The sequence below is a fragment of the Volvox carteri genome (genome assembly GCF_000143455.1).
Source record: "Volvox carteri f. nagariensis unplaced genomic scaffold VOLCAscaffold_17, whole genome shotgun sequence".
Taxonomy (NCBI): domain Eukaryota; kingdom Viridiplantae; phylum Chlorophyta; class Chlorophyceae; order Chlamydomonadales; family Volvocaceae; genus Volvox; species Volvox carteri.
The window spans coordinates 744,995-772,127 of NW_003307560.1; the positions used below are offsets into that span (position 1 = coordinate 744,995).

Sequence of the window (27,133 nt, forward strand, 5' to 3'; positions counted from 1 at the left end):
GATAAATTATCAATGAGAACCATCGCCGAATTGTTTAGAGGTGGTCGTGACAGTCTTTTGCAAAGTCAAACAGAGTTCAAGTTCAGCGCACGGCCCTACGGGCCGCAACATAGGTTGCAAATCACATCTTTTGGTAAAATTTTGGTCTCTAAGGACCCGCAGCCGGGGGCTTAAGCCGGATTTCGGCTGCGGGTACTGTGGTACGGACCCGCAGTACCCGCCTTATTTGCCGACCTCTGGTTGGATCTTGGAGCCCCGCCCTTGATGCCTCGTTTTCCAGGTATCCAAGATTATTATGATGGGTTCATAAATTTTCCAAGCATGATACTGTGGTAATATGCTGAACTAGCTCCTTCATGCCCTGGTCACGTGGCTCGTGGCAGAAGTTGTCAGGTGCTGGGCAATGAAATGATTGAAGCATTGACGAATGCTGTGGCTCGTATTTTTTCTCATATAGGTGCGCGGCCAGGACAGAATAGTTTAGACGCGAAGGAAGACACCCTTCAACCGCTCCCATGTCCCAGCGCACAAATCCAAGGCATTATACCAATCAATATTCAAAGTCAGCCTGTTGATCCTGCAGACGTGTCAGGATGGCAGGGTTTGAGCAAAGAAGGGTGCGACGAAACGCAGCCGGGTACCCTTTCCGTCCTAGTGGATAGGTTCAAGGACCTAATTGCCGAAAGGGAGGAGTTTTTACGCATCTTCGGTGACTGTTATGGCTACCATGGTCGGCTTCAGTCCGTTCGCCACGAGGAATTCCGTCGACTGGCGGGTCAGGTGTACTTGGACTATGCAGGCGCAGCCCTATACTCAGAGCGTCAGATACAGGCATGTTCAGAGGAGCTCCTTACTACGCTCTTATGCAATCCGCACAGGTACTGCGTCTTCTGGGGCTTGAGGAATCAGTTTTCAAACATGCACATTTTCTTGCATCCAGGAACCTCTATAAACCACATCCCTTTCCAGTCTACCACAAACTGTCTGCCGGGTCTTACTTTCCTTCCCTACTTCCCACCTGGCAACCTCGCTGAGCGCCGTGCTTGCCTTAACTCCTCCCCTACTCCCTTTTTGCGTGGCTCCAACCCCCCAGCGCTCCAGCCTCCACTTCTGCCGACGCGATGTCGGCTCTGCGGAGGGATACCCTGGAGCTGCTGAACGCTGACGGCCGGCAGTACGAGGTCATCATTACCAGCGGGGCTACGGCTGCCCTCAAAATGGTGGGTGCAACCACTGGTGGCCCAACACCGCCGACTTCCCCCTCTCGCCAGATGTATCTATTTCGCGACATCTTCTGTATTTCCCACGCAGCCCGATGAGACGTGCAAAATTTAGATGATGCTGTTGCACAACCCCCGCACACTTCCAAATTCCTGTCTCGGTCTCAACTTGTTTTATCACATCACAAACACCCCTACGACGCATCAAAATCCTTGGTGAGGATCTTTGCCTAAATCGATTCAAATGGATTTAGGATTCACTTTCATAATAGCAACTCGTGATTAAGGCGAAGCTTTGTCCATAAGCGGTGTCGAATGCACACATTTTGTGTCTCCCCTTGCGCACTGCATTTCCCTGCCGGCTTGATGATTTCCCGGAATTTTATCTAATCTAGGTGGCGGAGTGCTTTCCCTGGAGCGCCGGGGCCAGCTGTTTAGCGCACCCGGCTGCCGTACACAATAGTGTGCTGGGCATGCGGGGTCCCGCGCTGGCGGCGGGCGCGGCGGTGCAGCTCGTCCAACTAACGGCGGCGGCGGCCCCGACAGCTAGCGGACAGCTGGCGACGGCGGCTGACAGCCCGCCGCTACTTCGCCAAGCGGGGCGCGCAACAGCGGAAGCCTCTGCGGCAGGCAAGCTGACGCCGGCGTGCCGGCAGGTTCCGGTGGTATCCCCCCTCGGTCCCCTCATCACTGCGGACGGAGGCGCATCGGATGGCCTCCGCGGCGGCGGCGGCGGCGGTACGGCAGCCGCAGCCGGGCCCTCGGGCCCCCGGCACCTGCTGGCACTGCCCGTCGAATGCAACTTCACAGGTGACCGGCAGCACCTGGCGGATGCCGTACGGAATGTACAGCTGTACGGCATCGACGCAGTTGCTACTGCTGCTGTTACTGCTTCTGAACCGTCGGCTGTGGAGGATGCCGGCGGCGGCGGCGCCGCCGCCAGTGGCAGAGAGAGCCGAGGACGATGGTTGGTGTTGCTGGACGCGGCAAAGGCCTGCGCCACGGCGCCGCCGGATCTCTCCGTTGTACCCGCAGATTTTGTCGTACTGTCGTACTACAAGATCTTTGGCTACCCGACGGGCCTTGGCGCTCTCGTAGCGCGCAAGGATGCGCTGGCGCTGCTGGCCGCCGGAAAGTCGTACTTCGGCGGCGGCACTGTGGAGGTGGCGGTGGCGGACCGTCCGTACCACGTCAGGTACGACAACAACGCAGGAAGATTATTCTGGCGTTTCTTTTCCTGGGCTGTTGGCAGAGACCCCATTTTAAATAATCGCAAGTTTTTTTGGTTTGGTGTAGGTAGCCTACATACATGGCTTTTGAGCTTAGGCTCGCCGCGATCCAGCCAGCAACCAGCAACCGCGATCCAGCCAGCCAGCCAGTCTTTCCTGAAGTACCCGTCCCGCCTTGATCGGGTTGTGGTTGCCTATTGGTCGGTGAGCCTCACGTCGCCAGCTGGTTGGTGGTGGTGGGAGAGTTGCATTAGTTCCATGACTTCGGACTCTGAAGACCCCTTGCCGGAATTCTTCCCTGCTGGTAAACAGAAAACCCTTTAATACAATGGTACAGCTTTTAGCAGCTCTCCACACGACGACAGGAACCACTTCTGCTTGTCCGTATCGACGTACGTACATACATACAGACGGACGGACGGACGCGAGGAGTCCTCCTTTCCAACATGTCTGTGCTCTCTGTACGCATACAGATCAGGGCCGCAGGTGTAGGTTCACATGGGCTGTGGCTAAAGCTCGGGATGCTCCTTCCTTAGCCGATGGCCCTCACGTTGTGTCCTCATGCCGACCTGGGGCGCATGTGAATCCCACCGTGTGGGGGTCGTGCTGGGGATTATTATTATGGGAGCTCACACACACGTGATCACACACACGTTCCCCCCCTGGAGCAAGTTCGGGTGGACAGAACAGCCAGCCACACGGGCTGTTCTCTGTGTGTGTGTGTGTGTGTGTGTTGCCGTCAATAACCGTGTTGCTACCGCGTCCCCCTCCCCCCCTTCCTTTCCCTCCTCAGACGCCAAGGTGCCCCGGGGTTTGAAGACGGCACGCCGCCCTTCACCTCCATCGCCGCCGCCCGCCACGGCTTCGCCTTCCTGCACCGCCTGGGCGGTCTCCCTGCCGTACACCGCCACAGCTGCTGCCTGGCTCGCTGGCTGACTATCCGCCTGGCAGCGCTGCGCCACGCCAACGGCACGCCGGTGTGCATGTTGTACGGCAGGTGGTGCTCTGTCGCCGCAGCCGCAGCCGCCACCACAACTACGACCCTCACCGCTAGCAGCGTGCTAGATGCAGAGCACGGCCCCACAGTATCCTTCAACCTGCTACGCCCCGACGGCAGCTGGGTGGGTTACACGGAGGTGGGGCGGCTGGCGGCCATGCATGGGCTGGTCCTCCGCACCGGCTGCTTCTGCAACCCGGGTGCGTGCGCGGAGTGGCTGGGCCTGACCGCGGAGGACCTCATCCGTCATCACAAGTATGTATGTGTGTATGTATGTATGTCTATGTGCGTGGGGGGTGTAAAGTGGAGGGTTAAAAAGTCCTTGGGAAGGGCTACGGGCCTTCCGGGGTGAAAGGGAAAGGTGTAGGCGAGCGGGAACAAGAGAGGACGGGACATGTGCACCGCGCACGAGTGCACCTGCGTGCTCGTGCAGGCGAGGCACGAGGGGGTGCGGCGTGTGCCTGGGGCCGCCTGCACGGGCGAGGTAGGAAGGAGCCTGGCCACCGGTGGGGGACCTTCAGGCTGGTGGGGATGTGGGGACGTGACCCTGGGCCCGAGAACACGGGAGAATGGGGATCCATCCAAAACGTCCGATGTGTTGATTTGCGCGTGCACGTCATTCCCACTCTCAGTACCCGCATCGCAAGGTATACGTCGGGCCGTGTGTCGGCCGTGGGTTGGGTTGCCGGTCAGGACGTTTCCCCCCTCGGTTAAAGATCCATTCCATCAGCACGACACATGAGAAGGGGTTCGCTCGTCTTCCCCCGGGTGCTCGCTCCCCCCCCATCCTCGCCAATGGACCACATGGCCGTGGACATGGACACCTTTGGCTGTATGATGTCGACGATGATGATGATGATGATGATGATTGTGGTTGAAGAGCTGGTCACGTGTGTTGGGACGACCACGACTTGGCGGATGGGAGGCCCACTGGGGCGGTGCGGGTCTCCCTGGGCGCCGTCAGCACGTTCGAGGACGTGCACGCGGTGCTGCAGCTCATTCGGCGATACTTTGTGCACGACGGCGGCGGCGAGAACGGCGGCAGCTGCACCGGCGGCGGTGGCGGCGAGGGCGCATCAGGAGCCAAGCCAAGTGCCGTGCCTTCCGTGGCGCTGTCGATGCCGAAGATGGCGGAGGGGCCGGCGGCGGCGGGGGCGGCGGCGCAGGCGGAGAGACAACAGCCGCTCGTGCAGCAGCATATGGCAACCCAGGCGCTGCAGCCTTTGCGGGTTGAAAGCTTTTCTTCTGTATCTCCTCAGCACCAGACCTCCTCCACATCACCTCAGCCGCCCACCGGGATGACGATGATGACGATGCCCCCGGTGGGGGCCGTGCTGAGCGCCACACAGACCGCTTGCGGCCAAAACCCACCCAAGCACCCAAGCGTTAGCGCTGCCGTACACAGTGGCGCTGGAGGCGCCATCGTCAGTACTTGCAGCAGCGGCAGCAGCAGCGGCAGCGGCGGCAGCAACCTTAGGAATGAGTATCCCTGTGTTGACCAAACTGCCCGCGGCGGGTGCACTGGCAGGCCGCCACTGGCGGCGGTAGCGACGGCGGCGGCGGCGGCGCCCCACCTCAGCCGCATCTTGTTCTACCCGGTGAAGTCGTGCGCACCGCAGGTGGTGCAGGCCTGGCCGATCGGACCCACGGGTCTGTTGTACGACAGAGAGTGGGCCCTTGTGGATGATGGCGGTGAGTGAGTCCGTGTGTGAGCGTGATTGCGGGTGGGAGGGGAAAGTTAAGGGGGGGTTGTCGGGTGCCTGCACTAGATCCGTGGGTTTGTGTGGGCGTGAGGAGGCCCTGTTGAGCTCCCTGATGAGCGCACAGGTTTCCATCCTTACAATGAGGGCCGCGGCTCTGCACCGTCGTGAACCTTTAGGGCTCCTCCCCCTCCTTCCCCTCCAATCAATACCCTTTAAAATCACTTGGGTCCTGCTGTACGTCTGTCTGTACGTCTATGCAAATCCGTCCAGCTCATCCAGATAACCTCGCGAACCCCAACTCGGAAGTTTGCTGTTTCCACTCACCAACACCACCAGCGACAACACCAATGACACCAACACCATTAGTCTGCCACTACCACACGCGCGCGTGACCCTACCTGGCCTTCCTCCGCCTCCTGTCTACAGCCCGAGTAACCGTAACCGGCCCTACCGGTGGTCTGCTGTCCCGCCCCCTCTCCACACACACCCCCGCTCCCTCAGGCAAGGTACTGACGCTGAAGCAGTGTCCCCGCATGGCGCTGGTGCGACCCGTGGTGGACCTGACCCGCGGGACACTCACCATTCACGCGCCACACGACATCCACATACCGCCCCTGGAGTTGGCCATCCCCGGCCTGTTTCACAGCTGCCGCCGCATCCCCCAGGTCGTCACAGGTGGCGCCGCTGCCGACCTGGGGGAGTTAGGGAGTCGGGATGTGGCTGCAGCGGCGGCTCGGGGATTGGAACCACCTGAAACAGCAGCAGTAACGCCAGCACTGGGAACGACGATCGCGGCAACTCTGGCAACAGCAATGTCCGAGCAGCAGCAGCAGCAGCAGCAGCAACAGCCCGTACGGCACGGCCGGGATACCGTACGACTGGATGCGGGGTTAACCATGGAGCGTGTCCAAGTGTGTGGCGATACGGTTTGCTCCGACCTGGTGAGCCGTGTTTAGTCCCAGCCTGGCCGTGGCCTAGCGTATCCCACAAATTCCATAGGGACAGGACAGGATGTGAGCCGGGGTCGGGATAATTGCTGGTAATTTGACCCCATTTAACCCCCCAGTTACATACAACCCCTGGCTTTGGGTGTGGAGCCTGGCCTAGCGTATCCCGCAACCAACACGCACCAACAAGTCGTCCCATGCGTCGCGATGCGTTGTAGCCATTCATGCTTTCCCCTAATCTTACCCCACCATCACCACAAACAACAACCCATCCTATTCGTACCCAACATCGGCACCACCAGGTTGACGTGTGCCATGACTCAGAGGGCGACACCCGCGTTCGCCAGTGGTTTGGTCGTACGCTCGGGGCGCCCTGCCGCATCGTGCAGCAGCGCACCGGTGCACGCAAGGTCCGGCGACCCGCGGGTCAGGGGGCGGTGACCTCTGCATCCGCAGCTTCATCATCCGGACCGTCGAGGGCCAACAACACGGCAACGAACTCGTACCTGCAGCAGCAGCAGCCGCAGCAGCCGCAACAACAACAACATTTGTTGTCAGGTGCTAGTAGCAGCAGCGGCGGTGGAGCTGGTGGTGGTGGAAGAGGCGCTTCTGCACTGGAGGCCGGCGGTGGCGGGAAGGGCGCCGCGGCTGCCGAGGGGGAGCCCTCCGTGGGCTTTGCGAACGACGGTCAATACCTCCTGGTTTCGGAGGTAAATGATGACCGCCCGGCGACAGCGAAGGCCGGAGGGAGGGAAGAGGGAGGAAAGGGAGGTCACCTCGCGGTTGGTTGTTCTTTCCTTGCCATCCTTGTGTGACTGGCGTGTGGGTGTGGGTGCGCGTGTGGGGGTTTGCGGGGAGGTGGAGGGAATAGGCACGAAGAGAAACGGAGAGAGAGGCCTCAGTGATTTTTAGGGGCTGCTGATCCGTCTCGAGAAATACCCCGCCCCGATCCGCCGCCACATCAGCAGGCTCCCAATCCCGTGCATGATTCCGTCCTTCCCTGCATACAGACATACAGACATGCGTATGGCATGCACGCGCTTTAGCGGTGGGCCTGCTACTCCTATCGCCCCTTCCAAGACTGCGCGCAGCACATGCACCCACCCATCCTCCAGCCCGCGGCAGATACAGTCCTCCACTCGGTAGATATACTCGCCACATCCTTATTGGCCTTCACGCAACCCTCCCCTCGCCTTCATTCCTTGGCATCAGCTTCACTCGTTCGTGCTTCGGTTCCCCCCTCATCTGTGTTGGCCCTCGCAGGCCAGCATGGACGACCTACGTGCACGGTTGCGACAACAAGGCACTGGATCAGGAGCCAGGTTCAGCATGCCCGCCACCGCCACCAACGCCACCACCACCACCAACGCTGCCACTACCAGCGGCAGTGGCGGCGACGTGGAGGAGGACGACCTTGTCACGCGCCTCCGTCCCAACCTTGTCGTGTCGGGTTTCCAACCGTACGAGGAGGACAGCTGGGCGGCTGTGCGCGTTGGACCCCTGCATGCGGACGTGCTGGGCACATGTCCGCGCTGCGAGCTGTTGCAGGTGGACCCACGGGTCGGTGTACGCCGGGGCGCTGAGGTGCTGGTGGCGCTTGCCCAGTACCGGCGCCGCGGCGGCAAGGTGCAGTTCGGCGTCCTGCTGGCTGCGGGGAAGAGTACGGCGGACTCGGAGGCGGCAGTGGGGCCGGGCAGGTCGGCGGCAGTGGAGGCGCAGCGGGCTGGCGTGGGTGTGAGAGAACCGGCAGCAGGTGGAGGATCAGATGTCGCGGCGGAGGACTGGGTGGACTGGTTACGGCGGGAGTTTGGTCAGTTTTCGGTTGTGGCAGTTGGCGACCCAGTGGCGCCAACAACCGCACCACGCTAGGGCTGCTGCAGCCCGTGCTGTTGGCGGTGTGTGAAGTGACCGCGTATATTGGCCGTCTTGTGCTCCGTGATCACGTTTGTTCTACATGAGTCCAGGAAGGTTAAATCCCTAGTAACTTCTAATGTATGGGAGCAGGTGGTGCCGTTTGTAGCAGTAACAGGAGTAGCAGCAGCAACAGCAGCAGGAACTGCAGTAACAGCAGCAGCAGCAGCAACTCTTGGTTCTAACTTTGTTTCATATCATTATGCGGTCCTGTTCTTGCCGGAACGTTGCGTTCGTGGCACATCATCACGCATCAAGGCATTATTTATGTCTCATGTACCTTCCTTCTTTGCCAGCTTAAATGGCGATGTGTGGTTTTTTATCCGACAAGGAGGAGTGTGAGCGATGAGAAAGGAAAAAAAGGGGCAGGAGGTGGCAGCAACACATTGGTTGCAGGGTGCAATAATGTCTGTATATTAAATAAGTTCGTATGTACGTATGTACATGTATGCCCAATGCAAGCCACGGATAGCGGCGGGCGGGGGTTACGTTTCAGGTTCCCTGGACTCGTATCAGATACAGGCAGGCCAACAATCAGCTGACGGAAGGAAGGATCTCTCCATTCTTCTTGTTCTTGTTCTTCTTCGGCGCGCAGAGTACACCACTTCATCCCCACACTGAACTATTGCAGCACTGAGAGGCAGGGAAGGAGGATACGACAGATGCCCGGGTCGTCCTCCTCGGACATCCGAGCAATGACGCGTGTGTCGCAAACACAAGCACGTGTGGCACGCTGGACGTCATTTTTTGGGTGAGGAATCAAATTGGATGAGGAATGAAGACGCCAACGTGACGCAATTGACGTCCCATGTGATGTAGGTCATGGCATGGCAACCTACTGCTGGGTGCTGTTCTTAGCAAAAATGTAAATGGGATCTTTTACATCCCCGCGAGCAATGTCGCGCACCAGCACCTTCTGCTGCCAATGCCTCCATCGCACCAGTGGTAACGTGAGATCCTGTATGCATGGATGGCGACTCCCCTCCATGCTTCAGATTGTGGCGCAGCATCGGCAGTACGAAGATACGGTAGCTGTGGCAGATTGTAGTGGTTGTAGTATGGTAAGTTGCCCCGCGGGGTTCTTTGGTTGTTGGTGCCCTTCCTTCTCCTTTGTGCGAACGATCGGAGAAAACAAACGGAACAGCGACGGCCCAAATGCCCCGGCGGTCTCCGGTGAGACCCGATAAACCTCTCGGAATGGACAGAACCTGGCTCGGTCTGGCCTCCAAAGCTGTTGATTCATGGACAAAAGACCCTGCCGAGCCGACCCACGGGTCATCGCTTGCCGGTACGTTTCTCAAATGAGGCAACCTGCCCTCGTCTCTACACAGCAGACAGGTCAACGTGCCAAAGCAATACACGCACACACGCGCGCACACATGAAGACTCCAAATGCCCCGACCGGGTGCCTTTTCCTTCGCAGAGTCAAACCTGTGCTCTCAATTATTTCCCAGCTATCCCGACCGACGTTTAGATTCGTCCTCCTGTTTCACTTCGCCCCGACCTCAAAGCCCCTCTTGAAACCCGAAAACCGAAAAAGCTCCGGAGGCGGATAGCGCCGATTGGCTCTTCACGCAAACAAGGATATGGCTCCACACAATCTGAAGGTTTTCCGGGGGCCTCACCTCCTGTGGCCGCTGCTTTTCCTCCTAGCCACAGACATCTGCATGATTGGTAACCTTAGCGCGCGACCGGCCCATCTCACCACTGCCGCGACTACTGCCGGTGCCGGTGCCAGCCCAGCTCCCCACCCAGGGGCTGCCGCCGCGGGCGCCTTGCAACCGCCATCGTCGTCCCAACCGCTGCCGCAGCCTCCGGAAGCCAGGTCCGGACCCGAGAGTGGAGCCGCAGTGCAGGCGGGTTGCGCTGTTGAGCTCATCGTCATCGGCGACTCCTTGTCTGACACAGGTGTGTACTGGGTCCGTTGCCGTACACTGCACATGCGAAACCTGACCCCGGGGCAGTCGCCTGGATGGCCACTGCCTCCGTCGCCGCCGCCGTTCACCTTCACCTTCGCGTTCACCCCGCGTCTTGCAGCCGCGTTTGTCCTCGGGAACTATTGCATTGCAGCCTCCAGCAGCGCTCCAGAAACAGAAACCGGACAGAGGAATAAAGGGCTGCCTGTCGTTCTTTCTTCCCGTCCGGGGCTCCCTTCGCCGTTTCCGTTCCTTCCCGAAACACGAAACTCTCCAGAGGCTCAGGCTGCGAGGCTAGGATTTCCTCCTTCCCTGATTAACACAAACACCTTGCGGCCACCAGGCGTCCAGCGGCTTTTCAAAGAATTCGAAGAGGCAGAACTCGTCCTGAGCAGTTTGCTGTACTGATGGGAGCTTACCTACCTACCTATCGCCGTCTTGCTAGAATGTCGTCGTGCGGTACTTGCCTCCAGCAGCCTCTTTGAATCAATGCTTGCCCCATCCCCGGCTTTGTTGGTTGGCAATGCCAGGCAACGTATACAACCTAACCGGTGGCGGCATACCAGCGGCGACGGCCTACTGGCACGGCCGATTCGCCGATGGGCCCATGTGGCCGGACTTCCTGGCGCAGCGGCTCTCCCACGATTGCGGGCCCGTTGGATATGTTGGCAACGACGGCGACGAGGGCAACAGCACCGCGCGCGCAGGGTGTCGTGTTGCCGTACGGGACTACGCGTACGGCGGCGCGACGGCGTGCAAGGGTGGTACAACTCTCCTGTCGTCGGTGCCAGACCTCATGGCGCAGGTTTGTCGTGTGCATGCGTGCATGTTACTTTTGCGCAACTTGCTGAAAAGGGGGCATCCCGCACAGGCGCCTTAGTATGTGTAGGGCGGCTACGACTCGGCCTTGCTTCCTTAAGGCTGATGGCGGGATTCAGGCACGACGTGACAGGGCTCCTAACATGCATTGTGGGATGGGGCAGGCGCGGGGAAGGCGAAGCGTAGAACGACAGTGGGTAATGCGCCATTGGCTGCCAGACTCCTGATCGCACACAGCACGGGGTGCCCGAGCAGCAACCCCGATATGGACTTGCGCAGTAAGGACCACGCACATATCCATGCACACGCCCCACTCGTGCTCGCGAGCTGAGCGCTCCTTAAGGATACATAGCGGGAGCCGACTCGGCTACGTGCGGCTGGTTGGCAACGCCTTGGCTAGCCTAAATAAGAGGAAGAGGTGCATTTTCGCAGCCTTCCGTTTCCCCTGTTGGGTGACTCTCCTCTATTTTGATGCCCTCGTGTGCATGGGCCATCAGAACTTCATTCGTTTCGTCACAACTTCATTCGTTTGGCCTTTCCCCGATTCCGAAACCAACCTCAACCCTGAAATTTAGCGTGCTGCATTGAAATATTGCATTAAACCGGTAACGCGGGGTGATGCGGCTGCAACCCCTATTAGGTCGACATGGTCTTGAGCGGAGCACCGGGCACCAGCGCCGGCATTGGCACCGATTCAGCGGACCACACACCGCCAGATACGGCGACCGCAGGAGCAGCAGCAGCAGCAGCAGCAGCAGCAGCAGCAGCAGCAGCACCAGCACCAGCAAACAGCAACCCACATCCTCCACGTGCACTACCATCTTCCGCCCCGGCGGAGGTCAGCAGCGGCCCGCATCCCAGGGAAGGGCCATCCAAATGTCTCCGAGGCCTCCTCACACCGACTCCGCCCTTGGAGGGCTTATTGCCGCAAGCCTGCACCTCAGCCTCCGCCTCCGCAGCCTCTTCTTCCCATGCCGGGCCGGGCCCCGCGCACGTGCGCCTCATCAACCTGTGGATTGGACACAACGACTTTACATCGCCGCCGCACGATTGGAACGCTCCAGGGACGGCGGCTGGCGTCGCCGCCAACGTCAGCGCCTGCATCGAGGCCGCGCTGAGCCGTTTGATGGCAGCGCTGGCGGTGCCTTCCGGCGGTGATGGCGGTGACGGCGGCGGCAACAGAGGTAGGAGTAGGGATGTCATCATCGTGTGGACGTTGGCGCCCATCGAAGCTTCCAACGAGTTGCCGCCGGGGAGTCGTGCGGCAGCGCAGATCGCCGGACAGGCCATCAATTCCGGTCTGGCAGCGCTGCTGGCGCGGCTTCAGCAGCGCTACCCGACGAGCCCTGCACTCTACTTGTACGACGCGTACGGCGCCATCACATGTGCGATCAACAATTCGACGTGCATGGGCCCGCTGGACTTGCGGCCCTGCCTGGAAGATCCTTCTGAGGTGCGTACGGGTCTGTACGGCGGCTAGAAAGGGTCATGGCCCACGGTGCGGTTGGGTTGAAGAATTTTGAAAAACCCTGGTAAACTCAGACCGCTTACCCTTTACTCCCTTACCCCTGCGCGGCTTCACAATGATAAACTCCCATGTGAACCTGAACGTGCGAAAGATGCGATATGTTCGTGGCCATCTTGACGCGCTCACTGCATCCGCGCTCGTAAATCATCACCCGAAGCTGTGTGCGATGTTGGCTGCGAAGGTCCCAAACCTTTCCCTTTTTCGGTCCTTGTTTCCGTCTTGGGATTAGTCCTTTCCTGACAGGGCAAACTTCGGCACGGTGGTGAGCCGATTTTTACAATAAAGAGGGGCAAGTTTTATAATAGAATTCTTTTTTGAGACCGAGCCACGCACCCGCTTTCATTCGCATCCTAATGTGAAATTCCGTCCTAATGTGGTTCAGAACTTCACCTTATCACCTTTAGGTTTGGCCTTATCCCCTTGCACAGGCGGTATCCCACAACCCCGCAGGGGAGGCCAAGGCTTCCGGCGGGGCTATCCGCTACGCATTGGCACCTTCCGGCGTGGCCTGCAGCGACCCGGCGGGTCACCTTTGGTACGATGGAGTGCACTTGTCGAGCAAAGCACATGAGCTGCTGCTGGCGGGGACGCTAGGTGCATCGGTAGAGCCTTCGTCATTGCTCAGGGATGGCGGCGGTCGTGGCGGCGACTGGGCCCCGTGCTGATATGGGGCTGCCGCAACGTGGCGCAAGCAAGATCGGGTCCGATCTTGAAGCGACGTGTCGGCTTCTACGTGTGTATGTAGTTGTTGCACGTGCCATCCGGCTTGCACAAATGCTTGGCCGGTGCGTTGTCATGAGCTGTCACGTGGGGTCAGCTTACTCAACTTCCAGGATACCGGTGGCTCATAAATAAACCAAGCATATGGATTTTCAGTTGCTATATATTCATGGCCATATTGGGTCGTAGAGGAGGAACAGCAACTTTGGAATGCCGGTTTCCTCCAGTCCGAACAGATAAGAGTGTGACTAAGGAGACTGGTGCCAAGAGACTGCTAGACTCAGCTAAGCAGACCTCGGGCCTGGAGGAAAGGCACAACTTAGGAGTTGCACGCCTTAGTCACACTTTCTGCGTCAATTACGGTAGTACAGCGGATAGTGGCTGAACGTCGATCCTTGTCGAAAGGGACATAGATGGTATCGGCTATTGGTTTCAAAATTTTGTTATGCAATTTTTTTGTTTCATTTGATTTGTAACCCTTCCGTTATATGTCGTACAGCATGGAAACCAGTTCAGACTTCGGAGGTCCGCCTGCCATCTACAGGAATGAAGGATACTTTCCACCGACTTGGTTGACAACAGGCCGTGCGTTGTGCATGCTGTTTTTTGCCCGAGGTTGTGTAACTCACGATAGTCGACACAATCGCCCAAGAGCTAAAGTGACATGGGGAAATGATTTGATGTAGCCCACGGAGGCTCTATCACTTAGCAATGCTGCGAAAGGAAACGGTTAGGCTTGCTAGGCTCGCCCTTGCAGCTGTCTCGTCTTTCCTCTTGTTTTCTGGGAGTAGTATTGGAGAATCAACGTGTAGTCTAGGTTCATTTCTGGATGGATTGAGGACGTCCGACGGTAGCAGATACATATTGCCTTCTCCTGGCTGCTCCTTACTCGGGTCTTCAACGCAGCCTCTTGTAGTAAACAAGACTCTCATGATCAGTGGGGCGCAAGATGGGTCTGCTTCCCTGGATATGGAGTTCCTTACTACTGCGGTGGACTTTGCCCCTGGTAAGGGCATAGCCATGTTTTCTCTGACTTTGCTAGTATGTAAACGTGGCGAAGGGTATGGCCAAATGCTGACAGCAAAAACGCATGTGATGGCTGCAGGGACAGCCCTCATGCTTGAGAACTTGCGCCTTTTGAACGTGCGCTTTGCGTCGGAGCCGCTTCTTTCTCTACCGGCCTTCAATACGAAACAGCTGGTGATGAAGTCGGTATCGATCGAGACGGATTGCCTATCTCTCTCTACGCTCCTTGCCTCAAACCTAGCTGGCTCCGTGCACGGGCCGACGTACCTCTTCATCGGAAGCTACTTATCGAATACTGTATCGGCGTCCTCGGTCAACATCACCTGTAACTTGCCCGCCATCACAACGACAACAGTTGACGTGGACTACGTCGCATTAGTGAGCAACAGGTAGACAGGGAACAACCCCGCCCCGCCCCGCGCAATCCAACTCACATCTCCACCATCCGCATCGTCACCCACCTCACACATCCACCCACCTCCTCCACAAAACCCACATCACCAGGTCGCACAACACAACACCTCCCCCCCCGCACATGCCGCCCTTCCTCTCCTGGTCTCCCATATAGCTTGGAGCTCTACAACGCTCTGGCTGCTTACGCCACAGGAATCCCAGCCAACGGCAGCCGGAGCAGCCTAACCATTTATGCTGACCGAAACATCACCATGACTCCCGGCTTGTGGAAGCGCGCCATCCCGCTTTACGTCACTCGTAATGTCACTCTCCGGGGCTCTGCTGGTTCCGTCAACCTCTTGGACCTGCAATGCGTCGTAAACGCCGTCAGTCTTGGCAGCGGCGTCATGTTTACCTTGGAAAATTTCTTCATAGTCAACGCGGGGCCGCTTCGAGGGACGCTCCAACAGCTCAGCATCCTGCCCATCTTCTCTATACCGGTAACAAGGGCGTGGGGGAAAGGCAGGACGCGGGCCGGGGCTTGGGGCCCCTGTTCTGGGTCGTATGCAGTTCTTTCGGCCACCGCATGTCATGACAGGCTAGCTGCCGACAGGCTAGTTAACCTCACCCCGCGGGGAGGTCGCCCATCCCCACCGGTGGGCACCTCTCTCAACTCTCTCCTACCACACCGTCCTGGTTACGTGGCCACTTACAGGAGATGCAAATGTATGCACACCGACATGTTTGGCGTGGGTTGTCATTTCTGGGCCATTCCGGGTACACAAAGCTCCCAGAAAAAAGCCCCAGGAAAACCCCCTCGTGTATCAAGGGGTGATGCACAGGTGCTACCTTCCACCTTCCCAGGTCTTGGGCAGGGCGTTGCTCCGTGATTTCTCTGACCGGTGAAAATCATATCGCGGTGCGCACGTTGTTGCAATGTTGACGGCGGTTGTGGCGGCCGCGTGAAAGAGATATGACATATGCGCTCCGCACCGGGCTGCCTCTCTCTCTCTCTCTCTTCCCCGTCGGCAGTCCATATTTGAGTTTCTTGCATATGTTTCCAACCCCCGCCCGCCGCGCGCACCCAATCCGGTTGAACTGACACCTGAACACACTGACCTTGGGCCTGTCCCCTTTCCTTCCGTGCTTTGCTCCGGCGCTGCCCCGTTGGGTCCTGTCTGTGGTCGTCTGCGGGCAGAACTGGTTCTTTCAATTCGTCAGGTGGGTGGGTGAGCTGGTGGGACGCTGTTCTCCTGAGAGCTTTCGCCTGCATGTGCATAGCGGTTAATGGTTAACGAATGGACTGCTATGAACCTCTACGGGAGGAGGTGTGCAGGCGGCCAGACCATGTGGCCGAAACGAACACGGTATTACTCGGTGTGGATAGGGAGGTGGAGTTACTAGGTAAATATGGTCACGGAAGTGGCTAGTAGATGTCTTAAGCAAGCAAGCAAGCAAGCAAGGCACCGGGAAGGGCAGCAGCAGGCCTGGGGCGGAGGCAGCTCGGCTGCAGCGGGCGAGATGGGGCTGAACCTGATGTCATCTGGGTCATCAGCGTCGTTGCACGTTGGGTGATACACATGCTGCGTAGCCTGCCGGGGAGCTGCGGCTGTTGCTGCAAAGAAGGCCACGTCGCAGTGCCAGCACAAGCAGATGCAGCCGTGCGGCAGCTCGCTGATGGCCTCCCTCTCCCGCACACCTGGGTGCCGTTGAACAGCTCCTGGAAGGGTTGCGATGTGTCGTATCTAGCCAACGAAGCGCATGTCGCTAGGCAGGTTATCCGCCTGGATCGTCAGCTCCCTAGATTACCTGAGGACCCTAGCTCATAACTACACAGCACGGCACAGCAGTAGCAGATTCTCCCTGGCACCCGGGGTTAGGCGCAGGGAAAATGCATAAACGCAGGTGATTGGGGAATGTGTGTTTAAAAATGTGTGAGCGCGTGTGTGTCAAAGGCCGCTTCCTTGCCTCCCGCTAAAGCGAAAACAAGCGCTTGCTTTCGCTTTGCTTTGATGGACAGCAACGTTTCGCTTTTGGCGGGCGCGATTAACGTCCGCGAACGAATTCAGCCTGGCCGGGCCTACTTATCTACCCGCCTGACGTGTTCTCTCTCTCTTTATGGTGCTGGCTGCTTCGTGTTTCGCATGGATGGGTGAATCGCCGAGACCTGACAGGATTCCGGCGGCGCCGCAGTTGACTCTAGTCGATTGCGTGTTGCTGCTGCCGTCAAGTGAGTACCAGTACTTCCGATTGTGGACCTTGTTGACCACCACCGAGGTCCACCTAGACGAAGTCGGGGCGCAGCTCCGGGCGACGACGGTCCGAATTAACGTGAGTTAGGACGCAAAAAACGCAGCACGGGACTTTCTGCCCCGTTTTCGCCCCCTGTGTGTGCCTGTCTGTCTGTCTGTCTGTCTCACTGTGTGTGCGTGCCTGTGTGTGGGGGGGAAGTGGAGAATTGTGGGGATAAGGAAATAGGGAGGAGCGCACGGGGTGTTTTGTCACAAGCGCTGCGCGCAGTTTCGTGCTGCATGGTTGTAGGTAGAAGCTGTAATTTGCTTGGCGATGGCAGCCCAGCAGGCCCAGCAGGCCGAGCCCTGTGCGGAAAAAAAGAGTGATTACGTTGCGCTGTAGTTACGGGAAAAGGCAATCTCCTCCCCCGAGGCTGTACGTTGGGGAGCCAGGTACCCGATGGTATTGAGCCTGTGTCTCCGTCCTTGCGCCGCCTTAACACCATGAATTCTGTTCCTTTCGGTGTTCCTTTCGAAAAGCCCGGACGAATTCCTTGTTGTCCTTCTCCCCGCAGTTCACCTCCTCGACGAACGAGACGTTGCGGTTCAGTCGGCTGACTGGTACCGGCCTGGACATGATCAACATCAACCTCACCTCCGTCGTACGGGCAGTGCCGTACAATCATCTCGTACTCGATAACCCAGTGATCATTCAGTCTTTTGGGCTCGCAGCCAACCTCACGCTTCTACCCGTCTACGACCTCTCTGATTTGATGACCCTTTTTAGCGCCATGCAGACCACACCCATATCTGAGGGCGTCGTGATGTGCATCCTCAGCAACATCACAATAGACCCCGGGGTGTGGCCCTCGGGGGGCTACAATGTCGCGCAGCCGGTCCTGATTGTGGGGCAAAGCAACGCTGGCCGGATGACGTGGATGGACTTCCAGCGCGTGCCCAACTTTGTGCGCGTCACGGGCTGCGTACCCTCCGAGTATATGTACGTCCAGGGTATGCACCTGATCAACTTCCCCAACGGGCTGCTGCAGCCGCCTGCGGGGTCGGCGCTGGCGGGTGCTCAGGCGGCCGGTCTGGGCGTCGACGACGTCTCCATCTACCTGACCAACTTCCAGGGCGTCAGTACGTAAGTGGGAATGGGGGGAGTCGGGGGGGGGGGCACCGTCGGGGAGTTGAGAAGGAAAGGTGTTAAGTATCAGAGATGAAAACTGGGCGAGAACCGTGCGTGTGGTGGGTATGGTGAGGAAAGGCAGCGGCGTCTCGTAGGGCTCACGTGGATTGGGGAAGGGGAGTAACGATGCGGGGTGATGCAGGGAGACGGAGGAGACGGGTCTTAGGGGGCCCACCTTGCGGCGGAAAAGCGGCGGAAGGGCGGTGTCAAGGGCCGGTGGGGATTTGCTTTCCTGCTGGGGGGGTTGTTCAGGAGCACGGGGAAGGGGACGACTGGAATGCATGGACAACGATGTGGGGGTGTAGGTTGCAGCATGAGATTGCCATCATGTTGCTGTTGTCGCTGCTACTGCCGTCATGCCATATGCTGCTCATTTAATGAGCTTGGTTGTAATCCGCGCAGATAGGGAATATTGTAAGCGCCGCGATTATCGTAAGCCTTTCGGCCCTGTTCCGACAGGTCGGCCAGTGCCCTGCCAACGGCTCTCATACTCCACCCGCCCGTCTCTCTCCTCCCCAATCTGCCCTCCCGTTTCTTGTTTCTTGAACCACCAGCTGCGGGCCCGCCGGCGTGCCGAGGCTCTTTTTGAACCAGTCTATTTTGATCATCACATACACGGAGTTTCGACTGACGTACAATGTGGTGATGCGGACGGTGGGCGGTACGTCGTTGAAGGGCAGTGGCGCAGTGGTCGGCTCGCTGTTCTTCTACGACCTGTGAGTGGGCCCCATCTGACGGGGTGTGTGTGTGGGGTGTTACTTTGGTTGAGGCCGGCATTCGGGACGATAGGTGCCTAGGGGCATGCCTGCCTGCGTTTTTTTTCGTTTTGAGGGGTAGAAGCAAAAGGAAAAGAAAGAAATGCGCTTACGCCGGAGCTCCACGGCGAGAAGCAGAGGGACATGACAGGTCGGCAGGTATTCCTAGTTCTGGATGCCGCATAGGGGTTCTTTGATGTTCGTTGGTGTCAGTGAGTAAGCTAGCCTCGTGGGTAGGGCCGGGTGGGTAGGGCCGGGTGGGTAGTGGCCGGCTCCAGCTCGACCGAGGGCGTGCACCGCCGTGTTTCCCCTTTTTGTCAAGAGGAAAGTGAGCGCGGTGGCTACCAAGGCCCTCAAACGGCCAACCTCAGGACGCGCTGCGGCCCAGTTCCCCCCATGCAGCAGGCGCCTTGAGCAGGCGCGGCTGCGCACCCTGGGTCCTTGCAACACCTGGGCGGCTCCCCTCCCCGTGAGGGGCCCCCCTACCGGCGCCTTAAGCCCTTAAGCTGAACCCTAGAACCAAAGCTGTCCACACTACGCCCCTTCTCAACAAACGACCTGGCAAAACCCAAGCCACGCAAACTTGTGTCAGGCCCTGCTCAACCAGCACGCACCAGGGTGATATTTCAGTCCGAGGTGTGCATATGTGTATGAGTATGTGTGCGTTCCAGCTCGCCGTGCAGCGATGTTCCCGATTTGGAACGCTCACTCAGAACCCTTTTTCCCCGCCACCTCGCAGCTTCACGGTTGTGGCGGATTACATTACCTTTGTGAACATAACTGGCTGGGGCTGGAACGGCTGGCTTGTGAACCTGACCTACTCTTGCCCGTCGGATGTGCCTTTGCTGTACAATAACGCCTACGAACCCTTGGGTGAGTCGTTGAGAAAATAAGTTCGGTATCCTACTGCCTGGCCGCCGTTCGGGTCGCCCGTGGCCGTCGTCGCAAATATGCTCTTTGGGAGCCTTGGGGGAGGGCTTTGCGCTCGGGGCCCTCACCGGGGCCGATGTTTGCCAATAGGGCCATACATCGTGCTGTTGCTGCGTACTCGACCAGTGCGGTTTTTCGCCCTCCTCGGCCTCGTAACTCCCTTAACTCCTTAACGTTCTGGAACCCCTGGCTGCTCCGAACCCTTTCCTCTGCTGCCCTTTTGAGAGCTTTGCGTGTAATTCCTCACACCCTTTCCTCCGGTGCCCTCAGTGGCGCACATGGATGAGCACGGCGGCGGCAGCAGAAGCAGCAGCCTTCTAGGTTGGCAGATTGCGCTCGTCGTCATCGGCTGCGTGCTCTTCGTGGCCCTTGCGGCGAGCCTTATCGCCTGGCGCACCAGCGTGCGCCGGCTGCGCCATGAGGTGGAGGCCGTCAAAAGCGGCGGCACGGATAAAAAGTCCAGTAACGGCTCGGCTGATGCAGACACCGGTAGCGCCGGCGGCCGGCTGGGAAGCAGCGCCGCGGGGGTTGGCGGCGGGGGGAACCAGCTAGACGTCGGCACGCAGGGTTCTGCGCCAGCGGCGGTAGTCAAGGGCTCTCAGAACGGCGGCGCTGGCGGCGGCGGTGGCACCAGCGACGACTCGGGGGCGGCCATGCAGTACGACAAGCCGCCGCTGGAGGTGTTGAACAGCATGATGGCGACGCTGACGCAGGAGATGGACGATCAGCACTTGACGATTCTGGAGGTCATTGGGCAAGGCGGCTTTGGCGTTGTGTATCGGGGTGAGTACGGGTGGGGCTACTGGGGTCATCACGGAATGCATGCGTGTCGCGAGGGGGAAGTGCAGGGAGAAGAGGGAACTTAAATCCTTGCGGTTAGAGGTCCACGGCGGCAGCAGTCATTGGTGGTGTTCGTGCGCATGTTGGACAGCTGGAACGTGCGCTGATGGGGGTAGGGGTGCGCGGATGAGGGGAAGCAGCCATGAGCCTGAGCAGAGGAGCAGAAACCCGAAGGCTGTGTGCGCGTTTGTTTGCGTATGTGTGTATGTATGTATGTTTTGGCCAACTGGCCGCTTTTGCGCGGCATGGCGTGCAACGACGAACGCTCTCCCGCTGCCTCCTGGGATTCCTCTGGAACCCGCGCCTCACTTCAGGGATGTGGAAGGGTTTGAACGTGGCCGTGAAGACGATTACGTTTCAGGACCGCGTGGCGGGTGGCGAAAAGGCGCAACACCGGGCCATCTTGGAGGCTGCGATATCCTCATCTCTGGCTCATGTAAGTGTCGATGATGAGGGTGGTGGTGGGCACAAAGCCGCCGGTGGGTGCAGCCCAGATAGGCGGCGGACATCGGGACTGGAGGCCAAGACACGCCGGAGATGGCGGGGGCGAGTCTCACATCAGTTGTCCTTGCAGCGACTTGGGGTGGGGTCCCCGCGCGCAATTATCTACCAGTGGTTGGCACTAGTCGCCGCTATTGTGTTTTTTTGCGCTCTTTCGTGCACTTCACACACGGATGAGCGTGTATCCCACATGACTTGGGAAGAGGGGAGCACGCACTTGGCGGGGACAGCAGCAGGGGGAAAGCAGTCTGCGGCTTGCGTAGGGTCAATGTTGGTTTCGGGGCTTAGCTCGGTCAGGCGTGCGCGATGCGTGTGGATCAGGTGAAGCCAACACCGTGGGAATCGCCCGTCTCTAGTACCCATCGTCGCTTCCGGGCCCCTGGCTGACAGACTGACAGACATTCTACCCCTGACCTAATCCTGACCCTCACCCCGACCCTTGTCTACCGTCTCTCTCATTCTCTCCTAACGACGACGTCTCATCCCTTTGTCTGCCCTGCCGTGCAGCCCAACGTCGTGACAACGTACTCGTACGACATAAAACCGTTGACGTGAGTAGTTGGCCACGAGGGGAGAATCTGCACCAAGGAGATGATTGATTGGCGTGCGGGGCTCCAGCGGTTACGTTTGGTTTTGTGCTGTGCTGTTTTTTTCTTGGGGGGTTGGGATGGGGTTGCCTGTCAATACACAGGCACACACACGTGTGCGCGCGACAATCACACCGGGGGAGTGAGGCATGCAAGGGCTTGCGGCCTCCAGCTTTGTGGTTTTGTTGCGTGCTCGTGTCAGCGTGCACTGCTGAACAGCTTGTACATAACCGCTTCAGCTAGCTACGCGTCGCATGGGCGATACAGGGTGAGTACAGGCCCTGACGGGCACAGCTTTGAGCTCCTGATTAAGTCAAATTTCATTAGGACATTCCATGGCCGGGGAATGCGGGATTCTGGTACTGCTTTACAATGCACGCAAGGGTCGTTTCCTGCGGCCTTTAGACTGTCAGGCTTGGGTATTAGGTTTCAGTTTTGTGTTGCAGTATTCCGTACCGTGGGACTCATACCGGGTCATCATCTGCCGGCATGCGGATGCGGGGTGGGTGCGGCCTGATTGTGTGTCTTATGTCCTTCCAACGCGCAGGGTGCAAGCTGCACCTAAGCTGGACAGCCTGGATTGCGCCAGCGGCCAGACCGCTGCGGGCAGCGGCGGCGGTGGAGGCGGCGGCGGACTTAAGATTATCGACAAGCGCACCGTCTTAGACTGGAAGCTCTACCTCATACAGGAGTACTGTGACGGGGTGAGCCCAGGGCCCCTCAGTACGCGAAGTAATAAAGCTTTTTAGTGTGGATGTGGACCACCAAGCTTATATGGCACCAATAGCATGTGGACATGTCCACGCGATGTGGAGCCCAGTGGGGGCGGGGGCTTATTATACCGATAGCCATAATCGCGACTCGTATCACCTCGTGAATAGAATACATCTCCCTGCTGGCGAGACAAGGCCTCGTCGGTAGAAAAACGCCGGGGGCATGTTGCGGGGGCAATTTGGCAGGAGAGAAGTGATTGCGTTACCTTCGTTTCACTGCTCTCCGGTGTGCAGCATCTAAGCCGGACTTAAGAGGGTCTGTATGCACATCGGCGTCGCATGTGTGGAAGGGCTAAGGCAAACCAGGCGCAGGAGCGAGGTGAGGGGTCCGCGGATTAGTTGATATAATAGTAGCTTTGTCTGAGGGACTCTCCCTAGCTGCTCGCCTGCCTCCGGGCTAACCACCACTGCCTACTGTGGCTGCCGCCTGCTGTGGCCCCCCCGCGCAGGGCTCCCTGCGGACTGCGATCCTTAAGAGGAAGTTTTTCGACGCGAAGAAGGGAGAGCCCCGCTTGGTGCGTTGATGCTTATCGCTGTTGTCTGAGAGGCGGACTGAGTTCGGATGGGCGGGTGTGTGATCGGTCATTCCGGACGCGATATGGAGCGAGGCCTCTCCAGATTAAAGGGCCGAGACAGAGGACCACCTGTGCAGGCGTGATGCGCCAATGGGCATGGCGTGGGGTGGAACATGCAAAAGCACGTGTTATGCGGAAGCTGTGCGACACACGTCCCGGTTTGCGTGCCGTCGCACGCAAACATATGGCAACGCAGGTTTCAGAGCCGAAACTTAAATAAGGAAATGTGCGGCGGGCTGTGCAAAGCTACACTACATACCTTGTCCGTCAGCTCCTGCCCCGCGGCTCGGATCATCAGAACTACGTGCCCTGTGCTGTCGTGGCTCCGTGGCGCAGGAAATGATCTTGGACACCTGCCTGGAGCTAACGGGCGGCCTCGTGCACTTGCATGAACGGAACATCATTCATGGCGATTTGGTAAGTGGAGGGAAAAAAGGGGGTTAGGTAGCTTTGGATGTTTGGATGCAGTATTATAGTCCGTGAGGATGGGTATCCGTCTAGCGAAGGACAAGGAGCTCACAAGGAGGACACAGCCCCATTTACCGCTGCGGTGGCTCGCAGCCGAAACAGTTACCACACCTTCATGCAGCAGCCGATGTGTGTGCGTTTAAGTACGTATGATGTTTGGGACAGGGGGGCATATCTTCACCCGTGGCCGCTACCCTGCGAAACCCTGCCTTCCCCGGTATTTCGGGGTTACCCTCATCCAGTCACCCTAGTTAACTTCTCAGTGGATCGCTCAGGTTCCGCACCTATCACCGGCATCCAATAAAATATGCCGGATTGACGGCGGCTTAACTCCATTCCTGGTCGGCTCGCAAGATATCTATATCCCAGGTCACCACCGTCTAACCTTCCACTATCGGAAGGATTTTTGATTTTGCGGGTTTCGATCCTAGGATATCTTCGGGGCATTGGTGCGTGCTCTACCAGTAGTGCCTGACCTAAGTATGTACGTATGTATGTGTGCGTGTGTGAAGAGATGCTGTTTGTCTTCCATTGTGCGTACCGCAGAATCCCAACAATGTGCTGCTTAAGCGCGACACCGGGAAGAAGTACGGCGCGATCTGCAAGATTGCAGACTTCGGGTGCGTGTCCCCAATTATGCAAAGTAATCCCATTTACCTCCGTATATGTTGCTGTTCTTGGATTTCACTTCCTGGGCATGCCATCGTCAATCTGATGATGTGTGGGGCATCTGGTAGGTATACCCCACGGCATTTGCGGTTCTCATGCCTTGTATCGCACTCTGAAGCGAACGCGTTTATCGCCTTGGGCTGATGGACAGATGGAATTTAAAATTTGACGTTCGACTTGGTTTGGATTTGAATTTAAATTTAAAATTGAATTTAGGTTTGGATTACTTGGATTCGAGCGCATGCTGTCTAGCGAACTAATGCGGGATCATGTGGCCCAAGGAGCGCATGCGAGGGGGCACTAAGCGGGCACAAGCTGCCGTACTGGATTCTTGCCCTCACTGTCATTGTATTGTACGATGCAGGTTGAGCATTAAGATGAATGCGGACCAGAGCCACATCAGCAACATGCGGAGAGGCACGGTAAGCGTCCTTGTGCGGCTTTTTCTACTAGATTATAGATTACACTGCCTGTGTCCCTTACGGCGATCTAGGAGTTTGGCTGGTGCATTGCGCTGTTTGCTGTTGTAGTCTCGCGGATCGCATCTGGTCCGGCAGGCGGTGATATTAGTAGGAAGCATGTGCAGATGTAGCGATGTCTTGCCGAAGTTTTGCGGAGTGTTGCTATGGCAACAACATTAAGGTCCTCTCTTATGTATGTATACGGCCCTAAATCTTTCCGGATGGCTCTGCCGAATATGAGCACGTTGATGCTCCCCCAGGAGCACGTTATCTGATTCTTGTTTTACTTAGCGACACAGGCGATACTTCCCGCCACGCATCGCGCAGTGCCGGCGTTGGACCGACGTGCGACAAAACATACCAACAAATGTTTCAGCTGAGCCAGTTGCGAATCGCCAAGTTGCGTTGTAGTAAGAGGGAATGTGACAGAGACGCTGACTGCGAAGATATAAACACGCGGCATAACACGAAACCTACTTACCTACCTACCTACCAACGGCTTTTGCTGTCGTACGTCTTTTGCCCCCTCCCCTCGCAGCCTTTCTACACTTGCCCTCAGATCTTGGCCCGGGGAAATATGACCAAGGCGGCGGATGTGTACTCCATGGGCGTCATGATGTAAGTGGCCGCATTTGTTAGCCCGCATGGGGGTGGGTGGCCCCCCTCGCGGGAATGTAGAGCTGGCAGGGGGCCGCGGAGCTGGTGTTACCCTCAGCCGCAACACTGCCATTCATAGTTACTCCAAACCTGAAGCTCTCGAACCTGTGTTGCCAACCCCAGACGGGACGTTTTACACGGGCTTTTGCACTCCGCACCCCTGCTTGAGCTCTGCATCAACTCGGGCTCCTTACCACCAACTCGCCTATCCCGCCGGCCCCCTGGCACCCCCTCCCTCTGCCCACCGTGCCAGGTGGGAGATGTATCATTGCTGCATGTCGTACCGCTCGCTACCCTCCGGGTTCGCCGCCCGAGAGAACTTCCCCGCCTTCTCGCGTAAGGCCCCCCACGACTTTGCGCACCTGGTGGGTTCATGTCTGGACGGTGAACCCTCGCGGCGCCCCACCTTCGTGCAGCTTCGCACGGAGCTTGAGGCGCAGCTGCAGGCGCTCAAGCGCGGGGAGATGCGCACCGGTGAAGACGTCCTGGGGCCCGACCCTGCAGGCGATGCGGCGCATATGGCTGCCTGCCAGGACTAGTAGTAGCACAGCGTGAGGTCTGGCTACGAGGAGCGGGGGAGGAACTACGCAGTCCAGGGAAGGTTCCAGGGTTGCGCAAGCGAGGCTTGGGACTGGCTAGAGAATCCGTATTAGGGGAGGGGGCTACATGCGCCAGAGTTGCAGCACAGGAGCAGCAGCAGCAGCAGCAGCAGCAGCACAGGAACAGCAGCAGCAACAGAGCATTGGCTGGCAATGACGAGGGCAGCGGTGGCGTGCCCTGCCTAGGTGCGGCACGCGAACTGGAATCTGGTCAGCACGCCAAGTGAAGCATACGTTGCATGCATTCGCAAAAACCAGAAAGCAATCAAAGCGGCGTGATGAGGACCCCCAAGTTTATAATATTATCGACCATACCTTGAAGCTGCTGCGATGGGCGTTGGCGATGTGGTGAGGGGAGGAGCTTGAGGCGGCGCGGGAAGGGGAGACGTGGCTGTGTGTCAAGCTAGCGGTCGGTGGCCCGCCGCAGCGCAGACTAGTGATGTGGTGTGTGTGTGTGTGTGCACTCTCTAAAGGGTGACGTTGGAGCACGTCGATTTTGCATCGGGGCAGGGCTTCAGCTGGTAACAGTCACGGATGATGGATGCGAGCTCTGGCTTATTTTCCATCGTATAGTTGGACCGCCTGGTTGGGCTGAAGGATATGGATTGCGATGGCAGATGGTGATGGTGACGATAACGATGGATGGGTCCTAGGGTGGCGGGTCCCTCTTCATTTCCAGCTAGTTGCGCTGCAGGTGCTGTGAGCTTGTCGTTTGCGAGGAGGGCTGGCATCCCTGCGCAGGACGTGTCTCCTCGTCGCGCTGCGCGGCCTCCGTGGCCTCCAGCGTTACAGGGGCACAATGCGGCGTCTGCACAACCACACGTATCACATTTGCGCGCGCACACCTCGCCTACCTACCTGCCTGCCTGCTTACGCACATCCAAGCCCCTGAATTGTCGGTATTTCGCCGGCGTCCAAAGCCAACAAAACGGTTACTTGAGAACTAATGTGGAACGGAAGCGAGGCCGTTACATAACCGTGTGTCGGGGGGGAAAATGTACGCACAATGTTTAGCTTGTGCGATGTCGGTTTCAAAGTTCGTTTTTCCAAAGTTGCCGGTCCTTTTCCTTTTAACTTCGTTTCGTTACTTTGACGATTAGCGTGGCGGCGTTTGGCCGCTTGTAGTTCCGTGCTCTGGCGACAACACATCACTGAGACGGCCGCGTATCCTGTGCTTACATATCCACACACACATATATATGCATATCGTAGCGGACCGTGCATTCCCTTCCCTACCAAGTAATCCTAGTGGAATTGTGCCAGGGCATTATATCTTTGCCCGGGTGCCAGCCAGGATGGCGGTGAGGAGCGGCCAAGGTGGGGGCGTGGAAGGTGTGATTGATGGCTTGGAGCATCCAGCTGGAACGAGGGTAAACGTGGCGGCGCCGCTAAAGCACGGCGCATGTTACATACACGTCATATTATCACCCCCAGATATCGCCTAACACCGTAGCTGGCGTGTGTTGGGATGTGCAGACGTACTTCGCAG

General features: G+C 58.1%; 3 protein-coding genes across 3 annotated transcripts; all 3 read left to right on the forward strand.

Moving 5' to 3' along the window:
- Positions 1–678: 678 nt before the first annotated feature.
- Positions 679–7,743, forward strand: VOLCADRAFT_40621 (uncharacterized protein; the record flags this gene model as incomplete). The annotated part of the gene is made up of 13 exons (XM_002950017.1): positions 679–878; positions 1,094–1,220; positions 1,616–1,735; positions 1,877–2,065; positions 2,135–2,415; positions 3,243–3,446; positions 3,507–3,701; positions 4,327–4,459; positions 4,931–5,138; positions 5,651–5,824; positions 6,421–6,495; positions 6,700–6,878; positions 7,504–7,743. Coding segments are annotated over 13 exons (2,325 nt in total), but the record flags the coding sequence as incomplete, so codon positions are not given.
- Positions 7,744–9,593: 1,850 nt separating this feature from the next.
- Positions 9,594–12,935, forward strand: VOLCADRAFT_90527 (uncharacterized protein; the record flags this gene model as incomplete). The annotated part of the gene is made up of 4 exons (XM_002950018.1): positions 9,594–9,915; positions 10,454–10,728; positions 11,659–12,195; positions 12,699–12,935. 4 exons carry the CDS (start codon positions 9,594–9,596, stop codon positions 12,933–12,935), a joined length of 1,371 nt encoding a protein of 456 aa, XP_002950064.1.
- A 985-nt stretch (positions 12,936–13,920) lies between these two features.
- On the forward strand, positions 13,921–25,584 carry VOLCADRAFT_90528 (uncharacterized protein; the record flags this gene model as incomplete). Its single annotated transcript, XM_002950019.1, has 19 exons — positions 13,921–14,405; positions 14,585–14,795; positions 15,608–15,630; positions 16,641–16,740; positions 17,216–17,784; positions 18,384–18,545; positions 19,324–19,457; positions 19,785–20,297; positions 20,669–20,833; positions 21,363–21,406; positions 21,682–21,710; positions 21,990–22,146; positions 22,665–22,730; positions 23,127–23,207; positions 23,805–23,878; positions 24,292–24,349; positions 24,927–25,006; positions 25,299–25,410; positions 25,462–25,584. 19 exons carry the CDS (start codon positions 13,921–13,923, stop codon positions 25,582–25,584), a joined length of 3,186 nt encoding a protein of 1,061 aa, XP_002950065.1.
- Between the last annotated feature and the right edge of the window lie 1,549 nt (positions 25,585–27,133).